At 36.0% G+C, this 21,108-nt stretch overlaps 1 protein-coding gene, 1 long non-coding RNA gene and 1 pseudogene across 5 annotated transcripts; 1 reads left to right on the forward strand and 2 right to left on the reverse strand.

Annotated features, from left to right (window-relative positions):
• The first annotated feature begins 7,623 nt into the window (after positions 1-7,623).
• LOC106406266 lies at positions 7,624-10,642 on the forward strand. Its single transcript, XR_001281522.3, has 5 exons — positions 7,624-8,847; positions 9,011-9,065; positions 9,339-9,399; positions 9,630-9,923; positions 10,008-10,642. It is a non-coding gene; the product is annotated as an uncharacterized LOC106406266 (long non-coding RNA).
• On the reverse strand, positions 9,892-12,566 carry LOC106406265 (annotated as a pseudogene).
• A 95-nt stretch (positions 12,567-12,661) lies between these two features.
• Positions 12,662-19,776, reverse strand: LOC106404282 (transcription initiation factor TFIID subunit 15). Of its 4 annotated transcripts, XM_048761709.1 has the most exons (9): positions 19,629-19,775; positions 19,197-19,349; positions 18,747-19,084; positions 18,450-18,641; positions 17,703-17,786; positions 17,198-17,279; positions 16,970-17,093; positions 16,291-16,486; positions 12,662-12,803 (listed from the first exon to the last, which is right to left on the reverse strand). In XM_048761709.1, the coding sequence occupies exons 2-9, from the start codon at positions 19,317-19,319 to the stop codon at positions 12,677-12,679; spliced, it is 1,266 nt and encodes a 421-aa protein (XP_048617666.1). In that variant the 5' UTR covers positions 19,320-19,349; positions 19,629-19,775; the 3' UTR covers positions 12,662-12,676. The 4 variants fall into 4 exon arrangements, with proteins under 4 accessions (XP_048617666.1, XP_048617667.1, XP_048617668.1 ...); XM_048761710.1 differs by lacking the exon at positions 12,662-12,803 and having other exon boundaries at positions 16,032-16,486; XM_048761711.1 differs by lacking the exons at positions 12,662-12,803; positions 19,629-19,775 and adding an exon at positions 19,436-19,587 and having other exon boundaries at positions 16,032-16,486.
• Positions 19,777-21,108: the final 1,332 nt, after the last annotated feature.

The raw sequence follows: 21,108 nt of genomic DNA on the forward strand, positions 1-21,108 counted from the left end.
CGCAGGGCAGCTATGGTAGAGGCAGAGGACGTTACAACAACAATCGAGGAAGGGGGCGTGGTAGATATAATCAAAGTGACTGGAGACAGGGGAGAGATGCGTCTAAAGTCGTATGTTATCGGTGTGATAAAACAGGGCATTATGTTTACGATTGCCCTGATCATTTACTTAAACTCCAAGAAACACAAGAGAACGAAAACGAAAGCACACGAGAAGCAGAGGAGTTAATGATGCACGAAGTAGTGTATCTCAACGAAGAGAAAGTTATGCCAAGCAGGTTCGAGTCTCATTTCGATAAAGACAACATATGGTATTTGGACAACGGGGCAAGTAATCACATGACTGGAAACCGTGATTATTTCACTAAGATTGATGAAAAGATCACAGGGAAAGTTAGGTTTGGTGATGACTCCAGGATAGATATAAAAGGAAGGGGATCAATTCTTTTTGCTAGTAAGGATGGCAAGAAGAAAATACTATCTGATGTCTACTTCATTCCGGATCTAAGAAGTAATACTATCAGTCTTGGTCAGGCAACGGAGGCTGGTTGTGATGTAAGAATGAAAGATGATTACTTGACTCTATACGATCGTGATGGCAACCTATTGATCAAATCAGTTCGATCTAAGAACCGACTCTACAAAGTGGCCATGGACGTGGAGAACAATAGGTGCTTGCAGGCCTCGAAGGAAGATGACTCGGCTGTGTGGCATGCAAGACTCGGACATGTAAACATCGACACAATGAAAACAATGACAAGCAGAGACATTGTCACAGGTATTCCGAGAATATCTATGAGAAAGAAACATGTGCCTCCTGTCTTCTGGGAAAACAAACGCGTCGAGTATTTCCCAAAGCAACGACGTACCGTGCCACCAACGTTCTGGAGCTCATTCACGGAGACCTTTGTGGACCCATCTCACCTCCAACCCCAGCAAGTAATAGGTATGTATTTGTTCTGATTGATGATCATTCCAGATACATGTGGACAATCCTAATGAAAGAAAAGAGCGAGGCATTTGTCAAGTTCAAAGCGTTTAAGAATCTTGTCGAGCAAGAAACTGGAGAAAGAATCAAAACCTTCCGAACATATCGAGGTGGTGAATTCACGTCTTTTGAGTTCCAAGCCTATTGCGAGAGTCAAGGGATACAGCGACATCTAACAGCTCCGTACTCACCACAACAGAACGGATTCGTAGAGAGACGTAATAAGACATTAATGGAGATGACAAGAAACATTATGAAGCATATGAAAGTGCCAAATCGGTTGTGGGGTGAGGCAGTCAGACATTCAACATACTTGATCAACTGGGTAGCAACAAGAACCTTGAAAACACAGACTCCATACGAGAGTCTTAAGAAGAAGAAGCCAAACGTGGGCCACTTACGTGTTTTTGATTGTGTCTGCTACGCAAAAACTGAAGCTCCACATCTAAAGAAACTAGACGATAGATCTCGAGTGTTGGTGCATCTTGGTGTTGAACCAGGAACAAAAGCTTATCGCTTATTTGACCCAAAGGTGCGCAGAGCGGTCGTCATTAGCGATGTTGTTTTCGATGAACTCAGGAGCTGGGAATGGGAAACAAAAGGAAAGGAAGCAACAGGAGATCAGAGTTTGATCCCATACCCGAGTCTTGATGGTGAGAATGAAAGAATTGCGACTGAAGAAGCCGCTAACGATGATGAAGCAATCAAGGATTCAGCTAACGATGATGTTATTGTTAATGAGGAAACTTATAGCGATGAAGATGACGAGCCAACAGAAGAAGAACCTTCTCTGAGAAGATCAACTAGGGAAAGTACACGTCCGAGTTACTTGGATGACTATGTTATGTTCCTCGAAGAGCTTGAGACAGAACGTATTCTTTTGCTTGTCAATGAGGAGCCATGGGATTGGAACAAAGCAAAAGTCGAGAGAGTCTGGAGAGAGGCGTGCGAAGACGAACTCTCTTCGATAATAAAAAACAAAACATGGACTCTTGTCGATCTCCCTGATGGTTTCAAGGCGATAGATTTAAAATGGGTTTTCAAAATCAAACGAAATGCAGATGGAACCATAAAGAAGTATAAGGCAAGGCTCGTAGCTAAAGGCTGCGTACAGCGTCATGGCATAGACTTTGAGGAAGTCTTTGCTCCTGTGGCAAGGATAGAAACGGTTCGAGTTATTATAGCGTTGGCAGCATCAAACGGGTGGGAGATACATCATCTAGATGTAAAAACTGTGTTTCTACATGGAGATCTATTAAAAGAAGTATATGTCTCGCAGCCTGAGGGATTCAAGGTTAAAGGGAGTGAGAACAAGGTTTATAGGTTACACAAGGCTCTCTATGGACTCCGGCAAGCGCCAAGAGCCTGGAACATTAAGTTGAAGTAAATACTTAAGGAGCTTAGTTTCGTGAAGTGTTCTAAAGAACTGTCTCTCTTTAGAAAGCAAAGGATTTTCTTTTGTTGGTTGCAGTATATGTGGACGACCTGCTCGTTACAGGTACTAATCTAGACGTTATTCAAGAGATCAAGAGGGAGATGGCGATGAAATTTGAAATGAGTGACTTGGGGAAGCTTACGTACTATCTTGGGATCGAAGTGATCCAAACTACAGAAGGTATTTTCTTAAATCAAGAGAGATATGCGACAAGAATCTTGGAGGAAGCAGGAATGTGGGGATGCAATGCTGTTCATGTTCCTATGGATCAAGGGCTCAAGTTGTCAAAAGCCGAGGAAGAAGAAGGAGTCAACGAAAAGGAGTTCAGAAGAAACATCGGCTGCCTTCGTTATCTGATACATACTTGGCCTGATCTTGCGCAGTCTGTGGGAGTCCTAAGCCGGTATATGCACGACCCCAAGACTTCACATGGAGCCGCGTTAAAACAAGTTCTATGTTATCTCCGCGGCACTTGTTCACTCGGGCTGCACTTCAAGCGTGGAAACAAGAAAGGAGTCATTGGCTACAGCGATAGTAGTTACAATGCAGACCCTGATGATGGTAGAAGCACGACTGGACACATTTTTTATTTGGATGAGTGCCCTGTTATCTGGTGTTCTCAAAAGCAAGAGGTTGTTGCATTATCCTCTTGTGAAGCAGAGTTCATGGCGGCGACGGAGACAGCTAAACAGGCCTTGTGGCTACAAGAACTACTTGAAGAGATCATGAACAGAGGAGCTCAGAAAGCAGTCATTCGTATTGACAATAAATCTGCGATCGCGCTCTCTAAGAATCCGGTGTTTCACGGGAGGAGCAAGCATATTCACACAAGGTTTCATTTCATAAGAGAGTGTGTAGAAGATGGATTGGTGGACATGGAATTTGTGGCTGGTAGAGTCCAGAAAGCTAATATTCTAACTAAAGCACTTGGTAGGATCAAGTTCAAAGAGATGAGGGATCTCATTGGAGTTCAAGATGTGAAGGATGGTGAGTTCAAGCTTAAGGGGGAGAATGTTGGCTTAGCTTGAAACATAGCTTGGTTTATAAGCTATCCTAATGAGTTTAGGAATATTGATAGTTATCCATAAGATATGTTTCCTAATGAGTTTAGGAGTTTATATGAGTTATATAAGGAGATGTCAATCTTGTGGCATAACTTGTGAGTTTAGAGAGAAAGCTTTGAGTTGAGCTTAAGCTATAATAAAGTGAGTCTTTATATTTGGATCTTGAGAGTATACGATTTCAATACAAGTACCCTCTGCCGAGAATCGACGAGTAGTTGGACCAACAACAAAGAGCGTCATGGTACTCAAAGATAGACTTGGCATCCGTAAAAGCTTTTTGGTTGCACCAACTTTTTGGTTGCACCAACTTTTTGGTAAATATCTTAGTGAAGAGCTTCAAGGAGACTCACATCTGTTTTGGTAGGATCTTTAAACTAAATGAAGTTTTGTTTTTACATTAGTGAGATTTGTCCTTGCTTAATCTGTTTAAATAGTAGTAGCATGCTTAGTCGTTTCCTCTCAAAAACTTTTGTATGAATTGCACTTATTGTGTTGAATTTATTAATTGTCATTATCATCCCTCAAATATTGGTAACGACTGTGTTAATATTTGTAGGCACCAGATTGTTTTTGGAAGATATGATCCACTAATGTTTGCTGATGGTTTGTTATCTATTTTCGATAATTATTAATTTATTATGTGGGAATTATTATTTGAACAAATGGTCGTTAACTATTTGAATCTTCATTCTATTTGTGTTATAAACTTACAAATAAATGAGTCAAACTATTTATCTATTAAATAAATAATAAATTAGAAATTGTTAAAAAAATTGGTCAAACTAGATCCTTTTATATCGAATTTTTAAAAGAAACATAGCTTAAATTAGATATGTTTCAATATGTGATTCGTCTATAAATATATTTCTCTGTCTTTCTAATTTTTTTTAAAACACAATTAGTTCATTATCTAAGATGAAAATTTCTTTTCAGACTTCGCTTATTGGTTTCATTATGCTCACAATCTTTCTACTAGGTATGTATTTACTTCACAACTTTTTAGTATATATTATATAAACATGATACTATAAATTTATTTTGATGCTGTATCATTTTATACGTTTATATAAATTGTATGTCTAGTTCCATTATATGGATTTAGTAATTCTCCAAGAATGATCAGTGATTAAGAAATAATATGTTTAGAATATCATTCTGATAAATATGCAAAGAAAACTCTCAAAACATATATTTTACAACAATATTAATTTTCTGTTTTAAATACAAAACTAATGTTATATTTCAATTACTATAATAACAGGAGTAGTGGTGTCTGCTCAGAAAGGAGGACCAACCACACAAAAAACTTGTGTTGAAGCATACCCAAACAATACTGGAAAATGTGATGCTAAGCAATGTTCAGCCGAATGTACCAAAAAGAGGCCAAAAGGGGTTAGTAGGTGCCAAGATATAGGCAAAGGAGATTTCCAATGCAGATGCTATTATCATTGCCGACGCTGATATTTTTATTCACACCGAAGCTCAAATTTATTCTATTAAAATAAAATTCACAATTTCTTTTCTTGTGATATTTAAAAAAAATGGACATTTTCTAAAAGTCATGTTTCATTTATTTCTAAATAACATTTTGACATCATAACTAAATCACTTCATATGTTATCGACTATAATAATATTGGTTTGTTTTACCAAAATATTTTGTCATCATTAATGAATCACATTATAGATGCACGAGTATTGTAACATTCTCCTATACGGCAACCTTGGTACATATATACTTATATAAATAATTCTAAATCGAATTTAACCTATTCTTCATAAGAGTGACTCTTAAACCGGTTTGGTTTATACAATTAATTAATAAATAAATGATTTAACCGATTATGACCATCATTTTACGTACATGATTAGATTCATTCTTCAACATGTTCGGTTTATACGTCAATAAACAAAACAAAACCAAAATTAGACTTAACCAGTTTTTGCCATTAATTCTAACTAGATTTGGATTCGTGCGTCCGCGCAGGTATTTGTTTTAAATTTTAATCATATATATATATATATATATATATATATATATATATATATATTTGTACATGAATATTGTTAAATTATCGTTGGATTATTATTTGATCTGAGTGCGGTTTTGCTTCTTATTATACACTATTTTTATTTGGTAAATGTATAGTTCCGTTCGCTTTTTTAAATGTATTATAAAGATAAATTAACTCACTTCGTTTAGATTTGGCGAATGAAACAATTTCACGTGAATTAGCCAACCGATTTTAAAAGGTTTGACATCTTTAAAAGAGACTTATTTTTGTAGTTAGACATGTTTTTGTGAATTGCTGATGAATATAGAGTAACAGGAAAAGTATTTATAGAAGGGTCTTAGAATTTTGGGTTAGTATATTCAAAAGAAAACATAAATCTAGGTTAAAAGTGTAGAAATACTGAGTTTGGAAAATAAATATAATGTAATATTCAGTTTCTAAATAAATTAAAATGGTTTCATATATATGCTAATCGATCTTATTAATTGTTGAAATCGCTAGAGTAAAATATGGAAACTACTTTGAATGTTAGTTGAAATTTAGATTTTAGAAATAATTTAAGAATAATGATTATATTGTGTTAGTTCAAATGTAGATACTACTGATATATATAATTAATTATGCGTAGAATTAATTAATTGTTACTTTTAAGAATATTTGTTAAGATATAGATTATGATAATTCTCCACGTTTAGTTTCTGAAGCAATACACATGGTAGTCAATAAAATTTAAACATATAACTACATAGTGCTCGATTGAGTCCGATTTAATCAAAAATCATCCAAACCATTATAGTCACCTTATAAATAATCTCGTTCATATCGTTAAGACTAATAAATTAGTTTGTTAATGTGAATTGCTAGTTAAATAAGTCATTATAAAATAATTTTTGTTTAAAAATTTAATTTATGTAATCCTACCATTAAATTGATTTTGGTATTGTTTATGGTAATATGGGTTATGCTCTGTTTCCATCTAACCGGTTAAGTATATGTTGCAATTAACAATTTTGAATGAGTTATACTACTTCTGTTTTATAATAACTAGTAAGTGTCATTTTAACACATTTTCTTGTTACAAAAAAACGTCACTTTACAATTCCAATTCAAATTATACTTACTTTCGGTTGAAAATTAATTGAAAATTTCATTTATTTTATAAATAATTTTATTTATCTCAAACACTATTAGTCAGAGAGATATAATTAATAACAAGTTACATATATTTCTGTCATTTCCTTAATTTGTGTGAAAAATGTCAAAGTGACACTTATTCATAAATGGAGGGAGTATTAAACAATTGGTAACAAACATAAAGTGGTTTAGATTTCCAAACAAAAATAGAGTATTAATTGCAACACAAACCAAAAACCATATATGTAAATTAAAGTCACGCTTTATGATTGTTTTAAATATGAAAAATGTCAATTAATGCTGAAAATTAGGATTAATTAGTTTGCAGTGACATTCTCTTGTAATTACAAAGGTGAATTAATGGTTATTTCCAAGTTATACTTCAGTTTTAATAGTTTATATACATGATTACATTGACTATTCTACCGGTTTATACAGTTAATAAACAAAAATAAATATGTCTTAACCGGTTCTGACCATCATTTCAATCACCTTAAATGGGTTTGTGATACTTTATAATTGCTACTTCATAAACCATACTTTATATAGAACCAAGTCATTGTTGAAAAAAAATATAGAGCCAAGTTATAAGATACAACTGGAAAGTAAGTATATATAGAGGTTGATTGGGACTGGTTGTATGTGCTTTGGACAGCTATTTTGCCTTTTAAAGCATTTTTATAAAACGATCATGTTTTACCTTTATAAAATAAATCAACAGCCAAAATGTTAAAAACTGAAATATGTTAGCTTTCAAAATCAATTTTTTACAGCTTTTACTTAGTTCTATGAAAATAAATTTACAGCAAAAAAAATCAAGCCAAAGCAAAAAAAAAAACTCACAACCTATTTCTAAAGCAAAAAATTAAAGCTAAGTCATTAACCAATCAACTCCATAATATAATACATATACCATAAGATTTTAGATACATATACCACCTCCTCTATAGAAGACCATCACCTCTTCTATATCCACAAACACTGTTTCTTACATAACCGTGACCATTGTTTCTCCATAACCACCACCTCACCACACATCCACCATGATCACCGCCAGGAGATCTGTAATATTTTTTTATATTTCGGGTTCACTGCATCTTTTTATGTAACCGCCACCAACTCCTTTATATCTACCTCTACCGCCACTATAGTAACCACCACCGCCGGGAGACTCTCTGTCTCTGCTTCCGCTAAACTGAATTTCATTAACGCAACTTCCATCATGGTATGTACTATTTACTAACTTTAGATATACATAGTATAGCATTCGTGAGCCATTTGATTATTTTCATAATATGTACTATATACTATTTAGCCTATTCTATTCTATTTTTATTTTTGTTTGCATCTTTTTGAAGGATGAACACGAGTCTACACTAGTTTTTCCGTTACAGCACCTACAAATTCTTTTTTTTTTTTTGCGATTGTTAATGGTTGTTGGTGTTTTACGACAATCACAAAAACGGTATAAATCGTTTTGAACCATTCCAAAGGTCTGAAAATCAAAATCTGGTTTTGCGGTTGCGGGCGGTTACGGATGATTAAATAAATATTAAAAATTTCTAAAAAAATTAAAATTTCAAATTTAAAATATTATAAATAAATAAATAAAAATTACTGACTTTAATTATCATCACCTGTGATACATATGAGACTACATAGTAGTTGTTATTATGGTTGTGGTGGTAGCCGAGATGGTGCATGTGGTAGTGGTGATAATTAACATGTGGGAAGTAGTTATGGAGAAAATTATACTTGTTGAAGAAGAAGATGTTTTTTTTTTTGATAAAGAAGATGTTTAAAAGAAATATAAATGGAATGGAACAAACTAAATAGTATAATATATAATATATATATATATATATTACTAAATAGACGCAGGAGAAGTCGACTTCTGTTCCCCATTCGACAAAACGCACCGCGTTTCATTTATTTGCGAATTGTTTGGTGCGGGCTTTGTTGTTTTTATGGGCCTCTCATGTTTGGATGAAGATACCACCTTAACAGCCCGATAGGGGTCGACCCTCTCATCGAACTTTAGGGTTCATCCTCTCTCTTCGTTCTATCGCCACGTCTGATCTTCATCTCCATCATCGAAACGGTTCCTGTTATGAATTCTCCGTGTTAAATCTCTTATTGATTCAACCAACTACGATGTAGCCTTGAATGCACGATTTTCTTCAGCTAGACGGTGTATCAGCGAGTATAAAAAGGTAAGCATTCCTACTCTCGAAAAACCATCTTATAAATCTGTTCAAACAAGGAAATAAACTGATTTTTTGATGTGGGTTGATATCCTCTCGGTGAATTTTGTTTCACCTATTTGGGAGATCATTTTTTTGAATTTTTTTCTTTCTATTTGTTCATGTTTTGCAGGCACCTTGATAGTCGCCGTTTTCCTTCTTCGCCGTCATCACTGCTCCTCTGACCGGTTAGTTCTCTTCTATGATCTATTCTTGATATATACTGAGATTCTGTTTCGGTTAGATTGAATTTTAGGCTAGATTGAGAAACTCAAGTTGGGGTTTCTTCCGTTGGTTTAAAGTAAATGGCTGCTTCAATCTCAACAAGTCTTATGGATCCTTGGCAGTTTTAGGTCGACGCAGCAGCGGCATTATCTCAGTTTCTAAGCTCTTTCTTATATGCAAAAGCGTGAACCTTTTGTTCTTTGATATCTAATTGCTTCTCTGTCTCTTTGGAACAGTGAATGCATCTGGAAATTGTTTAATCTCTCTTCCATGTAATCTCAAGGTTGATGGTAGGAGGTGAAAATATTGATTTCTGTATATTTGCATTTTTCTGATAATCATTCTGAATCTCGATATATATATATATATATAGAGAGATACTTTCGACTTGAAAGTGTTACGATATATTTTGGAAATGATCATAACACACCAGAAATGCATAATAAACAGAGATTTGTCCCCTTAGGCATAAGAAACTGCAGCTGTTAAGTAAAGTTTCACTGAAACATCTCTTGTGGTTTCTTCAGATGTTCAGGGAAAGCAGAGAAGCCAATCTGACCATGTTTTCCAACAATTTGTGTTCGTGATGTGGTGATATCACAGGCATGCCAAATGATACCTTACTGCTTCAGCCGTCTCTAATTTCTTCTAGGAGACGTTTTAGAAACATTGGCAACAAGAGCAAGCGACCGGTCATTGATAGCGTAGACGTTTAAGAACTGAAACAAACTTGGGAGGAGGCACATAAACTGCAGCGGCCGCCTCAATCCACCAAACCGAGCATCCGTATAAGGGAAGATCAAGATTTTGAAGAATATGATGTGAGTTAATATATACATGTTTTCTCAAAGACAGCTGGACCTTTCGACTGTATCTTCTTAAGTCGTCTATTTGATACTACGCAGGAACAACCAGTCTTCGGGGAAAAAGACTGTTTTGCCTTACGTCAAACTAGGTGATGCCTCCATTTTCTGCTGTAGGATTGATCACTTATGCACAAAGTGATTTAATCTGACTTCTTTCTCAGTCTTACGTCCCTTCTTCGACTTGTAGTAAATGCTCATGAATGTGCCTATAGCCTTGTTCTTCCTGCGGCAATGCTCGTACAAGTCAGCGTCCAACATTCTCCAGAAGCTTCTCTCGTCGAGCTCAGATACTGCATACTGAGGCTGGTAGCCATGGTTTTCGATCAGCCACTGCTCCATCTTGCGCACTGCTTCTACTCCATCGAACACTTCGCCTCTCAGGACAGGACCTGGAGCATAGTAGACTCCAACGTCAGTGTACATCTGTGCATCTTCTGTGTCTCCTTGTCTCATCTCATACTCAAATCCTGGTTCAGGGCTAATCATGCTTTTAACTGGTTGTTTGAAGAGTTTGTGAGGGCACAGCCAAAGTGGATAATACCTAAACAATATATATATATATATATATATAAAAAAAATTAGGAAAAATATTACCCAAAAAAAATAATTAGAAATAAGTTCTTAACATTTCATAAACATATTTTATGAATTTTAATAAATAATTTCTTTCAAAATTTAGAAGTCATCCGGTCTATATATACATATATAATAACTCTTTAAAATTTGGAGGTCATGGCGAATGTTTCATCGGGTCTTACCTCCATTTCACGGTCGACCCATTCGAGAGCATCACCCAATTTGTAGAGAGGAACAAGCATGTCTTGGATAACATGCATTTCATGGTAGTAGTTTCTGATGGCTTCACCTTGAGTGGCCTTAAGAAGAGAGACCTTTGGAGGCATCAACCATCCAAACAAGAACCTAAACCAGAACTGGTCACCAAAAGGAAGGATAAGCTTACCTTCCCAGTACAAGGAACTAGTATGCCTATGGTAATATTCTCGAGTTGGAATGTACTCAACAAACTCTCCTTTCTTCAATGCCGTTTGTGCATATTGGTAGAACCATGGCTTGAACCACCATCCAACGTTATTGATCTTGTTCCCTTTCTTCTTGGCCTCTTCTCTTGATGCATATTTACCCGTCATCATTACACCTTCACTTGGACTATAAACCATGCCTTCAACAAAATCAGGGATCTTAGCTGGATCACCATCTCTAGGTGCAAAAGAATCCATATAGCCCTGAGCTATGGTTTGTAGATCACCCTTGACCGGAATGTAAGTAAGTTTCATGTATTCCTTGATGTGTATAAGCCTGATCTCGGCAGCAACAAGAAGCCCAAGTGTCCCTTGTGACCATGGGATAGCATAGAAGAGGTCAGAGTACTCATTGTCCCTAGTGGCCCGGACAAGTTCCCCACCGGCTAGAACAATCTCGTAAGCCTCAACAGTGTCTGTAAACAAACCATGCACGTGAGAGCTTCCTTCAATACCGTAGCCGTTGATGAGTCCACCAACGGTGAGATCATCTAGCTCAGCAACAACAGCAAGGGATAGGTCATTGGTACCGTAACACGGCTAATCTGTCCCATGTTCACAAGAGGCTCCACTCTAGCAATCATTCTGTCTATGTCAATCTTTAAGATGTTACGGAAAGCAGACAAGTCGACCTCGAAATGTCGGGCTCGCTTGTAGTCCACGTTTCTCATTCCTACAGCGATCCACGGTTTACGTGCGGTGCAAACAAGGCCGTCCTTTGCTGCATCCCTTCCCTTGAGTCGTTTGATGACTTTGTTAACGTTTTGGTCGTGTTCTTTTTGACGTTTCTCGTAGGACTTTGTTTCAGACCAGACATCGCCAAGATAGGTGAGGATGTACAATGTGGCAGAGATGGGAAGGACGATGAAGATGACGACGATCCATCGGAACTGGATAAAGTAATCAACCCATATCTTCTTTCTCTTGGGACGTACTAATGGTGCCTCAAGATCCGACATTTTTTTTTTTTAAACTCTAAGATATGCCTATCTCACTGCATCAAACGACCAACCAGTTGTAAGTAAACAGGACATGAGTCGTCAATAAATCTCCTCAGGCTTATATAATCAGACAAATCAAAAGAACAAAGAAACACCATCAGCTAAAGTCTACTTTCTACATGTTGTAGGTTTAGTTTGGATGCAAGATCCATCAAGACTTAAAAAATAATAATATCCATCAAGAATAAGAAATCTATCAGAAACAAGATCTTGATTTGGAAGGAATATTAACAAAGACAGAGACATGAAGAGATTGAGAAAGAGATTGAACTACCTGAACTCCAAAGACAATTGTGATTGTAGATCTCAACAGTGTTTGAAAATTGGATTCTCTTTATAAAAGTGGTTCCTGTATAATAATGCATTACTAATCTGTTAATTACAAAATATTCTTCTCTCTTTCTTTAAAACCAAAAAGAAACACTAACGTTTAAAATAAGTTCACATGAATTATGCATTGCACGTTATACTATATCAGCTTGACCTTTTAAAAATGTTCATTACTTCTCAACTAACATTACCCACTCTAATAAACTAACATTGGAAATAGAGATAGACAGGAACTATTACCTGTTTCGATGTTAACTCATGCAAAATACTCAATAAAATAACTCATGCATAACTCACAAAATGAAATTATTTCAGAATATAAAACAAGGGGGAAACATCATACATGGATAAGGGAAACGTACAAGTCAACGGACCTATAAGATGAACTGGCCAGACTGGCCTCCATGTGCCTCACGTGATCTCCACAGACTCCACTGCTCACATGTTTTCTTCCTTCTCCCTTTCTGAATGTTAGATTACTCTTAGCAATAATACAAATATATATAATCCATGTCACGTTACGTTAGCTTAGTCTGGGAATTGTGAAATGCTATCTAACCAAATAAAACAAGGATTATCTTACCATAAGCCAATGGTACCAAGAACCAAGATCTGCCCAATACTACCAACATATGAACCGGCAATGAGTATATTAATTCCAAGTGTTAACTTTCGCTAAGAAAATCCCAAAGAAGCTTTTCTCAGTCACAAATTTGTGTCTGATATAAGTAGATGTCTTTGCACATGCGTTGCAGAAGCTAGGTTGGTTTTTGATTGGAACAACATTGATTGATATGTATGCTTGGATGGCTTGGATCGCTTTGATTATTTTACTTGCAGCGCAAGGACATGAAGAGGAACATTTAGTCTCTTTCAGAACATGCCACATGGAAATGAGATACATATAGTGTTTTATTTGTCTTTATTTACACCAATATAAATTAGAGGAAGTAAGCCAAACGTTTATGTTGAACTAGTATAATTTTTAACACATAAATTTTCAAATTATCTCAATTTTCCATAAAATGACTTTTTGTGCTTGTCTTGTTTTGTTGTTTTAAAATGAACGCTACTGAGTTTTGTTTCATATTTATTTGAGAAGGATTGACTTTCTTAAAAATAATATTCTTTTCATATCTAACTGCATAGTTTTTCATGGTATAAAGCTTTTTTTTTTTTGAACACATCATGGTATAAGAGCTAATGTCTAAAAATTGTAGTTTACAGGGATAAAGAATAAAGTTATGCTATATGTATTAATGCAGAGGAGTTCGCCCTAAAGGTTTCTCTCTCTGACGTTCTTCCCTAGGTGGCCTCTTCCATGAATTTCTTTTTCAGTTTCAGTACAGTCCTCCAGTCTCCAACACTCTGAAGCAGCTCTTCCATGGCTCCGATGGTGCTGGTTTCTCGTCCTTCGTCACTCCGGCTCTCGTCTCCTCCGTTGCAACTCCGTCCTCCTCCAGATCCGCCGCCGTGTCTGCCTTCTCCGGTGTCGTTCGAAGCTCTCTTGAGCAAGCTCTCACTCCGCACGAACCACCAGATCCGCCGCCGTGTTTGTTTTCTCCGGTGCCGTTCGAAGCTCTCTCCCCGCCAGAACCACCGGATCCTCCCGACGCTTCATTCCGCCTCATTGTTCACCTGCACTTTGACACACCATTCACCCTCTCTCAAGAGTATATTCAGAATCTGGAAACTCGATTTCCAAATCTGGCCAGTGGTGGTGTTGTTTCTTTTGTGTTCTTTGGTGCCATAAGATTTGGTTCTAAAGGTTTATATCCTGCAATATGCAATGTCTTTTTGGCCGATATATTATCTGGAATCATCACTGTTCTTCGACCATTCATACCATCTCCTCGAGCTCTTACCTATATCTCAACTCTAAAGACTCCATCTAGGATGGCGACAAAGAATGGTGGTGGTGGTGGTCTCCTGGTGTCTGCTAGCGACACTTCCTTCGCCTACGGGCTCCTTTCTCCTGTGGTATACAGGTTTCTATTTGGGTGTATCGATGACACTTCCTTCGCCTACGGGCTCCATTATCCTGTGATATACATGTCTCTATTTGGGTGTGTCGACTGGCCTTTAATCAGTCCTTGTTTCGACCTCCCTACCAGTCGTCCTTGTAAGGTCCTTCATGCTCATCTTAGCTCTTTATTTACTACTTATTCTGCTACTGTAGAATGGTTTAGACAGCTATCTGTATGGGTGATGTTGGGATTGAGGTTCATGATCTTAGCTGGTGATATACCGATGGGCTTAGTCTCATTTGGTTCTACCTTTGCGACCTCTAGTAGCATTTATATCGCCTTGGCGCGAGCGTCTGCAGTATGCAGTTCTCTTATGGGTTTCATTCCGGATGTTGGTGTTGTGTTTGTGTATCTCTCTTCTTGGTGGCAGGTAGAAAAAAAACTCATTGTCATCTTTATCCCTATGAATATGGATGTGGCGGGTTTTGATTTCCCGCTTGTCCCTCGTTTGAATCAGTCTTCTTTCCTAATATTTCTTCCTATATGAAATAAATTGGATGAATAAGTTTCGTTGGTATTGTAATGAAATTAATTTCAGTTATCTTTCCTTTTGTCAACATTTTCAGTTATCTTTTCAGAACATATTAACTAAGCTTCTTATGTGAGATCACCACGTGTGGTCTGGTTCAGTCAAGGCGTCATGTGGTTTGCGATATGCAGAAGACTTTTAGTGGGAGACCGAATTTTCTTACTTTTTTACCCGAATTAACCGACAAAGACAATCGAACCGAAATTGAACAAGATACGAAATTACTTCAGATATTACTTAGTTCCCAATTTTGTTATTCGGATCTAACCGGGAAACTGAAATAACCAAGACGAAATCAAACCGACTTTGCTAAATACTTGAACGAATCCTAAACAGACCGAACTGCAACCGAATGCTCAGGGCTAGGAAGACCAAACAATAGTTCGGAGTCTATATCATCTTTGCTTACTCATATACTCTTTCACGGTATGTGATGAGCTTTTTGCACATGTTTCTTGCTTTGTGGATTATCCTGAAGTCATTTTTTGAGTTATGCATACAAGTCTTAACTGTAAATTGAGAAACATACAGTAATATATCTCGAGAAACATACCGCAAACTTTGTAAATAACATCGCTTATACTATTTTCTTCTGGTAAAAATAATGATATAGATGTTTTAGGAAAGTAAGCATTGCTTATCCTTTCTTAAAATAAAATGATGTCATGTCAATTAGGCCTGACACTTTTATCCGAGATCCGCATTCGATCCGAGATCCGATCCGGATCTGATCCGAAAATCCGGATAGGCCGAATCCGGATCCAGATAGTAAAATATTAGATCCGTCAAAACCGAATCCAGATCCGGATATCTTGATTTTTTAGTCCGGATAAGTTTTATTAATAACTATTTTAAAAATAGTAATATCTATATATAAAAACTAATTTTAATTAATTTATTTTCATCTTTATAGCAGTATATATAAATTTTATGTAAATTTTGTAATACTAAACATAAAAATAATTAACAATATATATTATATATATTTTTATTTTAAAATTATTGTTAATATTTTATATATATATTTTTATTTATTTTAAGGATCCAAATCCGGATCCGGATATCCGCAGTATATTATAATTTTTAGAAGGATATCCGACACCCGGATATCCGAGAACCTCAGATCCGGATAAGAATAATATAATTATGGATCCGCCAGATAAAGATCCGGATCCAGATATCTTAAAACTGCCCGGATACTCGATCCGTCCCAGGCCTAATGTCAATACCATAATCCTACCACTGGAAGCACCAACAGAGTTTTACTTTCACACAATCAAAAGAAGACGAAAAAAGCCAGATAATTGAAATGTAGATTAAGTCGATAAAACATTGGAAAATATGATAGACTAATGAAACCTAACACTTTTGACCAATATCTCTCAATTACGGTACCTGCTTCCGCGACTGTAGTCTCTGTCTCGGTCTCTGTTCCGATCATGGTCATAGTCATAGTCACGTTCCTTGCCTCCTCTTTCCCTCTCTCGACTTCTGCTTCTCCGTCTATCCTTAGCATAGTGATGATCTATATGCTTATCTCCACGGTCTCTTTGCCTGTCTCTGCTTCTCTCTCTTCCATCTCTATCAACACCTGCCACAGGTAAATACAAATCGTCAACACCGAATAAACACACTAGATCCTGACTTTTTTGTGCAAAGCAGAAAACAAACATCTTTTATTTGGTTGCGAGGGTGGGAGAATTACAGCACTAAGTTTAAGACCTTAGCATAATCTTTTCATCTCTGTCATCTTATATATACTCGGTTAAAGAAGAAAGCTCTCAAAAGAAACAACAATTTTTACAAGGATTCACTGACTGGAGATCCCCTCAAGGATGGGAAGTATAGGCATGTAGCCTCAAGCTTAAATGTGCAACTTCTAGCAAAATATGTTGATTTTAATCGAACAAGAAAATTCTTTGAGGACTATCCTTACTACAATCAGTACATACCTATCAAGCCAAATATTTTTTTCCATAGCATAAAGGTTCTGTTCTGAAGCACAAGTTTTGTGTCAGATTGCTTGTATTTTGCATAGAGAAGTTCTCTGAGTTGAAGTAAAACAGAAAGTTACCTAATTCCTCGACTTGCCACCCAGCACGACCAGCAGCAACAGCAGGCCTGGTGTCAGCCTGGTTTGTTTTAACACGGTACTTCTTCTTTAGATTGCCAAACTCATCATACATTTCACCATCATCCTGAAATTTTATGACATCATAAGTTAAATGGTATATACAAAAGCTTAGCAAGCAATGCAACAAAATAAGTAACAAAATAACTCTTCAGCGAAAGCATATTTTACTTCTTCAGCCTCACGCCTACGTCTCTTAGTTTCCTCTAATTCTTGTTCATCCAATTCCTTGTAGCCACCACCACGACCTCCCCTGTATAAAGAAAATAAATGAATAAGTAGTCTTTTAAGAGAACAACAGCCCGTTAAGCTAAATCCTTAATGTTTCTTAATGTAACTCTAATTTGACTACAATAAAAACATTTCAAGTGAGATAAATCAATTGCCGAAAAGAACATTTTGATGTAGCAGCACCTTTCTCATACTGAACAGAGTAACAAAGAAAACACTCGGTCAAATCGCAGAAGAGATCATTGTGTTCTTTTTTCCAGTTATCTACAGAGACATGTCTAAAGAAGAAAAAGAATACCCTGCTGACATCAAAACTACTAATATCGAACGAAAAATCTATAAATGTATCCTAAATTTCCACAAAATCATCTATAATACTATTCCTCGGCTCGGATATTGCAAAAGACAATACAAAGGCAAGCTTATCATTGACATTGAGACATACCTCACACCACCTTCATTCTGACCAGGTTTATTGGTGTTGCAGACATTACATTTTAAACGCTTAGCCCAGTTGACATTCCCGCACCTGATAATTAAAATATTAGAACAATGGAACAGATTGCTCCTGCATTGAGAACCAATGTATATGAGCACTAAAGACCGGAACCAAAGCATATACATATATTCCCACAGCACAAGTGCGCATAAGAACCCAATGAAAACAGTGACTGTTTAACAGTCTACTAGCTAAACTAGTAGAAAATAGCATAAACTTCTATTTAACCTAAAATTATACGTTGAATTTGACACAGAAAATTGAACGCAGACTCTTGACAAATAACTTTCTCAAAATAAAAAAACTCAAAGTTGCTAGACTCAAAAACAATCCACTCATGTCTAACAATCAGCTTTTTCAGTATGACAAACCATCTGCAGACAATTTTCGACACTACAATTAACATTAAAAAAGAAGAGCATGGTGCCTCGACACATTCTTAAGGACAATTTCAGTAAACAGCAGACTGGCATCATCAAAAACACGGGGATACAAACTAATATTATTTAATTCCATACATCCAACGGATTAGTTTTATATCTGGTAGCCACAGCACCACATGCCACTGGAATGTCCTCTTTTGCTATGAAATATAAACTATCTATTGCAATGAATTTAAGCCAAGTAGTAACGCTCATTCATCATGTAAAAAGTGAACTCAACTATTATTTCAGACATAATCAGATTGCTTACATTGGACAAGACCAATCATTTGGGCCAAAAAGACCGGTAGAAGCACCCTTCCCCGGTGGCCCAGCATCAGCACCTCCACCTCGACCCCTTCCACGGCCCCCACCACCGATGCCGCCACCAGATGCACCAGCCGGTCTAGCAGTTCCACAGCGGTTACAAACCCCACGGAACGCAAAATTCACATTTGTACAACTGCCAATAAAAGCGTGTAAGAACAACTAGACCTAAATATACAACGAAATATAGAGCTTAACGGAAACAAAGAGCTAGAAGAAGCTCCTCACCAATATCACAGACCTGGTATTTGGGCACATCCAGTCACCGTCTTGCTGCCACGGCTTGGCGGAAGAATCCCCTTGACCTCTCCCCCTTCCAGCACCTCCATCTATTTCCTTACTAGCAGCACCTCCATCGAATCCAAGAGACTCACTCGGATAATCTCCTCCACCTTTGTTCTTCGACTCCGCCATAAAAACTCCAATAACGCTTCCATGGAAATCTTTGTTATTGAACCACTCAACAGCAGCCAAAGCAGCGTGCGGGTCCTCATAGGTAACAGTAGCATCTCCTTTCGGCTCATCAGTCTCTTTGTCTCGGTACAGCCACACCTTGGGAGTACCAGTTCGTTTGTCCCTCTATAAAACCAAACAGTAAAGAAGCTCTGACATGTTGTGGATGAAAAATTGCAGTAACCGTAGAGAAAAAACAAAAGCAAATAATGAGAGTACCTGGCTAATAATACCATACCTTTAGTAACCCAATGGTTCCAAAATACTCAGCCAACATGTTCTCATCGGTTCCTAGTGGAAGATTCGAAACGTAGACTGATCCATTCGTAGGAGCAGCTCCTTTCGTTGAATATCCAGACATCTTAATCCAATTTCATCGAAATTCACGAATCTGTAGACCATAAAACACTAAAGTTCAATTACATAATTTCACAACGCAAGCATATACATAGAGAGACTGATAGATCGATACGAAACTCGGTAGCAATTTGCTATACATCGGCATCAACGATGAGCCACAGGACTAGATTTAACACTAAGGATCGAAGAAACTCAACAGCTTGAGCTCTCAAAAATCATTAGAACAGAAAAAAAAAAAAAAAAAAAGAGATACAATATTCGATCCAGCACATGGCAACGAGAAAAGGATGAAAAGGAAAGAGAATCTAACCAGCGATTAGGATGAGGCGGCGATTGAGACTTCGTCGGAATAGGGTTTGTTTGCAGTCGACTGAGATATCTCGCGAATAAAGGCACTTACAATTCAATAAGGGCAAACCTCAATTGATTTGTGGTTATTTGAATTTTTATTTTTCATTTTAAAACTATGGTATATATAAACAAAACAAAAATATCATTTACGAACATCTTCCAAAAAAAAATATACTATATTGGAAAATTTAAAAGTGGTGTTCTCCTAAATTTATACTATTAAAGAAGAATTTTATTTTCTTTTTTACCTTAACCTACCATCTTTTATAAACATTGCATGTTTTATTAATGGTAATTAATTAATATTAATAACACATCTATATTAGTTCATTTTTTCGGATCCAGCCCACTGTCCACATCAGATCTCTCTTGGCCATTTGAGCCGATTAAAAAATCAGATCCAATTCTCACATTTTTTTTTTCCTTTGGGCCATTGAATTTAAGTTCAAATAATTTTTTTCAACAATTCTTAATTATTATTTTATTTTTTCTTAATATAATTTAAGCTTTCATAAAAAAATTGATATTTTTCATTAAAAAGTATAAATCTTTATTAAAAATATATAATTTTTTTATTAAAAATATTAACCACATAATAAAATTAATTTATCAGAGTTATACCAACTTAATTCATTAAAGAAATAAAGTTTAATTTTTTTAAACATAAATAGTCATTTAAAATGAAATACGATAAAGAAAGATAAAAAATTTAAATCTTTTATAAAATAAAACACAAATATATAAAATATGACATTTACTAAATATTTGTCAATTGAAAAAAATTAATAATAAATCCGCGCTTTGAAAGCGCGGAACAAAATCTAGTCAAAGGTTAAAACTTAACTTCAAAAATATTTTTATTTTATACTATGATCTTCGTATTTGTTATAATTAATTTAAATCCATAATATTTTATAAATAACTAACACATATATTAAATACTACTGCAATATTAGTTAACAATATTTTTACAAAAAATACATAATTAACTATTATATCCAAGTAAAATACCATATTATTCTACAAAATTATTTATGTAATATTCTCATATATATGATTAATTAGTGCATTTGTTAAGTTTTGTAGTATTGTTGTTGTCTAAATCTAGTTTTAAAATATTTTCAATCTTTTTTTTTTTGTCATCGACTTTTACAGACTCATACTGACTATGTAAACCAAACCGGGTGATCCGTATCCAAGTGAACGACGAAAGATGGCTGCTTCCTAACATTGTGTGCTAGTCTATCCGCCTTTATATTTTACGTCTGTGGTACATAGATAATCTCTGATCGGGTGAAACTCTCTTTCAGGATCTTGACATCGTCCAAATAAGTTGCAAAAGCTGATCATTCTTCTGGTTCCGAAACCATCTTCACCAATTGAGAATAATTTGTTGTAAACGTAACCTGAAATTGACGTAAATTCTTCATGCATATCAT

Source organism: Brassica napus, chromosome C6 (assembly GCF_020379485.1).
Source record: "Brassica napus cultivar Da-Ae chromosome C6, Da-Ae, whole genome shotgun sequence".
Classification (NCBI taxonomy): domain Eukaryota; kingdom Viridiplantae; phylum Streptophyta; class Magnoliopsida; order Brassicales; family Brassicaceae; genus Brassica; species Brassica napus.